The sequence below is a fragment of the Molothrus ater genome, chromosome 1 (assembly GCF_012460135.2).
Source record: "Molothrus ater isolate BHLD 08-10-18 breed brown headed cowbird chromosome 1, BPBGC_Mater_1.1, whole genome shotgun sequence".
NCBI classification, from domain to species: domain Eukaryota; kingdom Metazoa; phylum Chordata; class Aves; order Passeriformes; family Icteridae; genus Molothrus; species Molothrus ater.
This window is the reverse complement of record NC_050478.2, coordinates 3,484,248-3,492,654: the sequence shown is the minus strand read 5'-3', so window position 1 is coordinate 3,492,654 and position 8,407 is coordinate 3,484,248. Positions and strand designations below refer to the sequence as shown.

At 39.9% G+C, this 8,407-nt stretch overlaps 1 protein-coding gene across 1 annotated transcript in view; it reads right to left on the bottom strand.

Annotated features, from left to right (window-relative positions):
- The window catches only part of LOC118701715 (vasoactive intestinal polypeptide receptor 1-like), a 29,565-nt gene continuing 21,158 nt past the window's right edge, over window positions 1-8,407 (bottom strand). The window contains exons 8-13 of the mRNA XM_036406500.2: window positions 8,248-8,308; window positions 7,077-7,146; window positions 6,447-6,538; window positions 5,667-5,796; window positions 4,303-4,344; window positions 1-1,272 (exon numbers count right to left, since the gene is read on the bottom strand). Of these exons, the coding sequence (XP_036262393.1) occupies window positions 1,084-1,272; window positions 4,303-4,344; window positions 5,667-5,796; window positions 6,447-6,538; window positions 7,077-7,146; window positions 8,248-8,308 (584 nt within the window). The 3' untranslated portion in view covers window positions 1-1,083. The remainder of the gene's footprint in view (window positions 1,273-4,302; window positions 4,345-5,666; window positions 5,797-6,446; window positions 6,539-7,076; window positions 7,147-8,247; window positions 8,309-8,407) is intronic.

Sequence of the window (8,407 nt, the reverse complement as noted above, 5' to 3'; positions counted from 1 at the left end):
GATTATTAATCTTTTATTTTATAAAGCCTCAAATGAGATATTCAAACTGACACAAAATTAAATGTACAAACTCAAATGGAATGTACAAACTGACATGAAGTAAATGTACAAGCTCACAACAGCTGTAATTGCCACTTGCATTTTATAGATGTACATCATACATTTTGGATACAAATTCTCATTACTATGCCCAGCAACAAAACACAGGAACAGAGGTTACAAGTAAAAGTTGATAAGAAGGTCAGAATAGACAAAATTACTCATTACAACAAACATATGGTATTGTGACAGATGGGTTAAATGCCTAATTAATAAACAACTTATTAGAATCATTTCTAGAATCCTGGAAAATTCACCTCTTCTCTAATAGGACTAGAGATGAAGCACCTAAAATCAGCAAAGAGATTTCCAGGAGACAAATATTTGCTGACCTAAATAATTAACCAAGAGCAGGGCAAACTGAGGGACTGGAATATGGGGGTTTTCAAAGCTGAATTGATACTGGGACTCAGAGAGTGAATGGATGGCTGTGTTTATGTAAAAATAAAGTACACAGACGTTAAGCAGAAAAATCATAAACTTATGTTTCTATAGTTGTAAGTAAGAATATGCCTTAAGTAAAAAACTGTATTGATAAGATGGTGAAGGGTTTATAATGCAGGGGTAATGTTGTATAGGATAAACTAAGAGTTTAGAAGTTATAATAGAAGCTGATCTGTGTAAGTGTGACAGAAGCCATCGGATAAAAGTATCTGCAGTCCAGGAGAAATAGCTGATAGGTCAGAAAAGCAAAATAAACCTTGTAACAACTGTCCATTGGGTTAGAAAGTTCTATATTGTCTTGTAACAAAGAAATTATGACTACTCTGAGCTATGGCCAACTGCTTGCTCCTCTAAAATCTCACAGCCTCTGAGGCTGGTGTTTATCTGAGCAATAAACCATTTTTAGCCCAAAAATAGCCCCATCCCTTCATTGTTAGGGGGCGAGAGCTCCTGCCACTATGGGAAGCCCCAGAGGATCCAGTTGGCCACCTCATGGGTGGAACATTGTAGAGCGCCAGCAGCTGGTCCTGCTGGAGCCCCTCAGACCGTGGTGACACCATCCTGGAGCACTGAGGTTCTCCTCTTGGGGCTGATCCTGTCCAGCAGGGAGAGCTGAGTGACGTAGTTGACAGGGCTGGTTTCCCTGGACAGAGCCCCGTGCTTGTGGCTGAAGGTCAGGTACTCCTGGTACTGCCACTTGCACAGCTGCTTCTTCAGCTCAGTTTGAACCTGCAGGAAGTTACAAACAAAGAGAAAATTAGGACTTGATGAACACTGGAGGTAAAATACGGCCAAAAGTCTGCTTGAGTACTTAGCCCAGATAAACCAGGATTAAGCATTAATGCATTTTTAGAAGAATTTGATCTCTGTCCTTATTCCTTTTGAAAAGAAAGAGATTTAATTTCAAAAAAAATCAGAGGATGGCATGCAGAGGTACATTTGGCCATCAGGGCAGGTCGCTGGCAATAATTATCATTTTGGTGGCCCCTATTCTGCCTTAATTTTCCCTGTTAAGCACACAGGCAACCCCTGGGTACAACTTCATGGATGGCTCTCAGGATCTTCCAACAATCAAATAAACAAGAGGTCATCAAAAGTCATCTACTTCAGAAATGTAATTTGAAAGTTTTGTTTGGGTGCAATCCCACAGTATGTCTTCTGAAAATGATAATTTCTACCCTGTATTTTTGATATGAGTTACTGTCAGGTTATAAGGTTTCAAAGTGGATGTCAGAATAGAAAATGCTGAGAGTGGCTTGTGTTCATGGTGAAAGGCTTTTTGGAACCAATTTTGTTTTGTTTGAGGAAAAAGGCTGGTCAGAAGTAAAGCAATATGAATGGTCTGGTTTCAGGATCAAATGCTGGTCCTATTGAAGTAGAAAAGGAGACTGAAGGCTGCGACAGCAATAGGAGTACACTGAAGAATTCGTAAACATTTTCAAAAATAAGAAAACACAAACTTGAAGAGGGAGGTATTTACTGGATAATTATTGAACATTCATGAAATGCTGATGAGCTCTGGCATGTTGTGTGCAGCTACTGAGAATGTATGAACATTGTGAGTTCATAGCTAGTAAGTGGTGAAAGAATACAATTCCAGCTGCATCATTTCCTCCACCAATCCAGTGTTCCAGCTCTATCCCAGCAAACTCAAGGCCCTCCAGCACTCCTCAGTTTCATCCATACTCATAACACCTCCCCTGGCAGCAGCACAGCCTCTCACATTGTCACAGACACTCAAAACTGAAGAAACACACACACACACAGAAAATAATAATTAGTTTTTATGATTGCAAGGAACCACAGCAGATGCACTGCCAAGTGGTAATGAGCGGCCAAGCTGCTCCAGGAGCAGATATCCCTAAGGAATGTGGAAAACAGCCAACCCAGCTTCATCCTGGGGCCAGAGATCAGGCTCTGCCTGTCCTGATTTTAACACCTACTGCATTTCTGTGTTGTGGGGTACAATATGCAAGCTATTAAAAGGCTGTTGAAGCAATTAAAGGGCTGCTGGCAAGGAGTCTGTGATGCAGAAGGCAGGTTGGAAGTAGAGCTTTCCGTATTCACAGCTAAGTCCTGAAGGCACTCTCTCAGAATGGCCATTATGAATTGTTTTCCTAAGTTACAAACATAGCTTAGGAATTACCCATAGGTAGTTACTCACAGGTAGGGTTACTTGCACCTTGCACCTCCTTTTAGCCATTCCTGTGAGGTGCAGTGGTGTCTCCAGGGAAGGGGTGGAGGGATTGGAGGGTAAATCCTGTGAGGAGCAGTTGAGGGGCTCAGCCTGGAGAAAAGGAGGCTCAGGGGGGACCTTCTTGGTCTCCACAACTCCCTGAGATGAGGTGGTAGGTGAGAGTTGGCCTCTTCTCCCAGGGAACAGGGACAGGAGGAGAGGGAACAGCCTCAAGTTGTTCCAGGGGAGGATCAGTTGGACACCAGCAGGAATTTCCCCATGGAAAGGGGGCTCAGGCCTTGGCAGGGACTGCCCAGGGAGCTTTGGAGTGCCCATGCCTGGAGGTGTCACCTGGAGGTGGCACTGAGTGCTCTGGGCTGGGGACAGGGTGCCCATGGGGCACAGATGGGACTTGACAATCTTGGAGGGCTTTTCCAACATTAATAATTCCATATTGTATGAGAATTGTCCAAGTTTAAGCCACTGCAGAGACTGAGGCACCATTAGTGTGTCATTCTCAACTTATTTATTCACTTTTCTCAGGATGAAATGCAGTTTTACATTTTCTCATCAGTTTTGATTTGTCCTGCTCTTCTGGGGGGGAAACGCCAGCAAATTTAGTGAGGTTTTTAAATGATGTGCTCACTACATTCTACTGCAGGGAGTTTAGCCAAATTCTACCATTGCTATAAAAACAGGAAAGGAAGTATTTGAACAAAAGTCTTGATTACATGAGCAGACCTGGAAAGGGGAAAGGGAAAAGAGAAATAGGGAAAAGGGAAAGAAAAAGGGGAAAGGGGGAAAACGAAAGGGAAAGGGGGAAAACGAAAGGGAAAGGGGGAAAACGAAAGGGAAAGGGGGAAAACGAAAGGGAAAGGGGGAAAACGAAAGGGAAAGGGGGAAAACGAAAGGGAAAGGGGGAAAACGAAAGGGAAAGGGGGAAAACGAAAGGGAAAGGGGGAAAACGAAAGGGAAAGGGGGAAAACGAAAGGGAAAGGGGGAAAACGAAAGGGAAAGGGGGAAAACGAAAGGGAAAGGGGGAAAACAAAAGGGAAAGGGGGAAAACAAAAGGGAAAGGGGGAAAACAAAAGGGAAAGGGGGAAAACAAAAGGGAAAGGGGGAAAACAAAAGGGAAAAGGGGAAAACAAGGGAAAGGGGAAAAAGTAAAGGGAGAAGGGGAAAGGAAAGAGAAAAGAGGAAAGGAAAGGGAAGGGGGAAAGTAAGCAAGTCACCAGGAGAAAATAAACCTAGAGAAAGTGAGGAGCTCTACAAGGTTTCCATTGAGTTATCATCATGATAGCTATCAAACATAAATCAGGAGAAAAGTGCCCTGACAGGAAACTCAACAACCATTTTTAAAGGGTCATTGCTTCAAAGTTCATTTTGTGTCCTCCTGCCAGAACTGTATGAATACAAATAAAGTCAACAAAGCTACCAAGGGACAAAAAAAGATGTGGGGATGTCATGGCTTCAGGAGCAGATCAAAGACAGATCTGTTCTGAAAATAGGAAAAGAAATTTAAAAATGAGAGGGAACTGTGAGTTTTAAAGGTTTTGATAATCTCATGTACTTTAGTTACTCACCTCTGCATTTGAAAAGCAATATAGGAGAGCAACAACAAAACCCTAGGACAGGGAGGGTAGGGAGAGAAAAAACACGGATTTAAAATCTGGAATCAATAACAGACATCGAGTTTCATTCACAGTGTGTGCAAGACAACAAAGAATGCCTATTTCCCAGTTTTCTATTGGAGTTCATGTAGTGTGACGCTATTTATTGAGTTTTCATAACAGAATTAAATTTCTCAGTGGACTGGTGACATTTTATGTTTATTACTTATTATAAAAAATATTATTTGTTATAATAAATATTATTTATATATTATATACAATAAATATAATTTATGTATATACAATAAATATTTATTTCTTGTCCAGAGACAAAAAAGATAAACTTGCTCTTCACTGTACCCTACAAACAAATTCTCCCTCAGATAAGGCAAGCATGGGAGAGGGATCATTTGCAACACATGTCAATGTGGACAAGCTGTGGTGGGGTGCAGGGGAAAGGGGATGGGAAAATAAATCAGCTTTTCAGTACAAAATGTACCACACACAGGCCCTGACCCTCTCAAATCCACGTTCTGAGTAGTGGAACAGCAAAATCAATGAGATATTAAGGTGGTTCACTGCCCCTGAAGGGTAAGGGCAGAGCAGGTGGTTATGTCCTCTTATTCACCACCCCTCTTATCATTATTTCATGTAAAATCATTTTCAATCAGTTCACCTTAATCCACAGCCTGGTCTTCACGGTGTTCTGTCATTGTTATTCAAGAAACATAGATATTTTATTTATTTTGTGATTATTCATACAAAGTCTGACCCAGAGATTTCAAATAATAAGGGAGCAAGCAACAGAAGAGCTCCTGAAGGAGTGAGATGGGATGTGTGCGTTGAATTTGGATGCATTAATAAATCCTGCTCTAAGAACCAGCCTGAAGTGAGGTGGTGTCACTGACACATTTATGAAAAATCCTTGTGCCAGGATTTCTTCTCCTGGCAAGATAAGAAACCTCAGCTTCTCCATGTTTTGCTCCTCTGGAATGTGATTTGGAGAATTGTTTACCCAGCATGTGAATTGTTTTTACTTAATAACCAATCCCAGTCCAGCTGTGTCAGGACTCTGGTCAGTCATGGGGTTTTATTATTCATTTCTTTCTAGCTTTCTGATGTCTCCTCTCCCTTTCTTTAGTATAGTTTTAGTATATCATTTGAATAGATATCATTTTAATCTTTTAATATAGTATATATCATAAAATAATAAATCAGCCTTCTGAAACATGGAGTCAAGATCCTCATCCCTTCCTTCATCCTGGGGACCCTCAACCACCACCACAGGGTGGTACAGCCCAAACATCTCAGGGCTGTTCAATTTTTGTCCATCTTACCTGAAATGAGCCCAGGCCCAGCTCGATGTAAAGCCGAGCCTCCAGCCCAGTGCTCTCAGGGAAAAATGCAAACACAATGTAGTGCACCCCAAAGAGGGGGATCAACAGTAACGTGGACTTTGCAAGTCTCCTGGAAAAGCAAGAATTAAAGAACAATGCACTGTTAGAAACAGGGAATGAGGGACAGCAATTGCATGTAGGAATATTTTAAAATTCAGAGAACAGCTCCAAATGGAGGCAGCTGCATTCATTTGGATGAAGAAATTTGGAGAAGTTGTGGAAAGGTCTTGTGACTGCACTGATGGGATCCCCAATGGTTGTGAGGGGTTTGTAAACAGCCAGGACCAGGCTTAGTCCTGTTACTGCATCTTTATTTATTTATATATTTTTTATTTTTTTCTCTATTTATTTTCTCTATTTATTTTATCCTGTTACTGCAAGGAATTTATCCTGTTACTGCATCTTTCTCTATGTGGCCATTTGCGTGGAAAGGACTGGGAGTGACATGGATTAATCACCTGACATTTGGTGTTTACACTTTCAAGCTTTGAAGTTTCCTACTTTATTATTTTACTTTTCTCTTTATCCCTGACACATGCACCCCATCCTTTTTGCTCTGAAATAAAAACGACATGTGATATTTGGGCTGAAAAAGAAAGTTCACATTGTCATTTCTTCTCTTTCAATTGGAAGAGGAGTACAACATTCTGTTCTCCTACTCAGATAAAATTTTTGCAGCAGTTAGAACAGGTCAGTCCTTAGAGACACAGAAATACTTACACAAAGTGGCTTGAATGGCTCCCTCCTCCCTCCTGGGATTTCAGTTTATGGACAAGAATCCTGATCACATTAACGAATATAATAAAGTTAATCTGCAAAGACAAGACAAAATCTGTAAATTTACTACAGTCCAGGACATGCCTTCAGTTGTTACAACTAACTAAAAATCCCCACTCTCAGTTGTTGCACTGCTATAAACCAGTGCTCATCCCTTCTCAGCTCAGATCAATAGCTTTACAAATAATTATATATTTCCCACCAAAATATAGTTGTACACAAAATATGGTGAAAGTTACGTTGAATTATTGTAGACCAACACATCTTAATATCATTTTATGTCTGATATTAATGCCTTGTACTTCTGCTCAGAACTTTAAATTTAGATTTTAAATTTAGATTTTTAAATGATCTAAAAAAGTTCCCGCCTGTTCTCATCATTGTTTATGACAGGGATTATACCAGATATAGGCCTAAAAACCAGATTGCTCCCTCCCTAAATTCAGGTGGTATAAATTCGTGGATAAGGGGGATTTTTTTTGTCTTAGTTTACAATCATAAGAACTCATTTTAAAAGCACGCTAGATAAAATTATCTATATGCAGAAACTCGAGGGAAAATGAGAAACCTTACCAATACAGTCAGCAGGATGGGGCCTTTGATGATCCATAACACCACTCCATTTTCATCATCATCCCAGCATCTGAAAGAAAAACGGAATCAGGTTTTTCATCTGTCCCATGGGAGCTTCCTCCCCACAAAAGCACTTCTGCCACAGGAAAGGGAATTGGAGGACACCAAGTTTGTATCACTGTCTAATTGTCCCTGGTTTCCCTGTGGTCCAATCTAAAGAAAACTCAATCAGCAAGAATCACAGATTGAAGAACCAAAGCAAAGTGAAAGAAAACCACATTTGTATTTTTAAGCTTCTTTCCTGCTCTTCTTACCACTCTCAATCAACTTCTTATTCAACTCTCCTGAGTTTTGACCAGGTGGGTATAAAAGAGAATCTTTTTCAGCTGATGTGAAATGATCTGAAAGGCCTTCAGGATAGCTTACAGCAAACAATATTTCTATCTGGGGCTCATGTTAAAAGATACAGATAAAAATAAAATAATTGAATGAAAACAAAAGAAGAAACTACTGAAGACAACGTTGATTGTTTGGGAAGTTCTCATTTGAGGAGATTTGGGTTAGTTATTTATGGTTGAATTTATACAGAAACAGCAATTTTCTTGTAATACAATTATTTCAAGGACTGGAATTAGGGAACTTAGATGAAATTTCAATAGTTAATATGATATTCTCAGGTTTTCTTACACCACATATGGACATGGATAGCTTACAGCAAACAATATTTCTATCTGGGGCTCAAATTAAAAGACACAGATAAAAATAAAATAATTGAATAGAAACAAAAGAAGAAATTACTGAAGACAATGTTGATTGTTTGGGAAGTTCTCATTTGAAGAGATTAGGGTTAGTTATGGTTGAATTTATACGGAAACAGCAATTTTCTTGAAATACAATTATTTCAAGGACTGGGATTAGTGAACTTAAATGAAATTTCAATAGTTAATATGATATTTCCAGGTTTTCTTACCCCACGTATGGACATAAAAATCACAAGACCTATGGTATTTTTTCACTTATGTACAAGCTGTAAAAATTAAAGGTACAGCTTTGAATCCTGAAAGTTTTTTCCCCTTACCTTTTTCTGTGCACACCTTTTTTCCCCTTCAAAAAAACCAGAAGACTGTAAAAAATAGGATCTTTTGTGTTCCTTATCCCAGCTCTGACTCACCCAGTGTTCTGTTGATGGATTCGTGTGAGGACCCAAGCAAACATCACGGCAGTGGGAGCTCCTGTGCAAACCAACAGCAACACAAGAATTGGTTTGAAAATCCTGTCCCTTGGAATCCTTTTTCCAATAGGTTCACAGTGCAGCAGGTTGGATTAAAGGT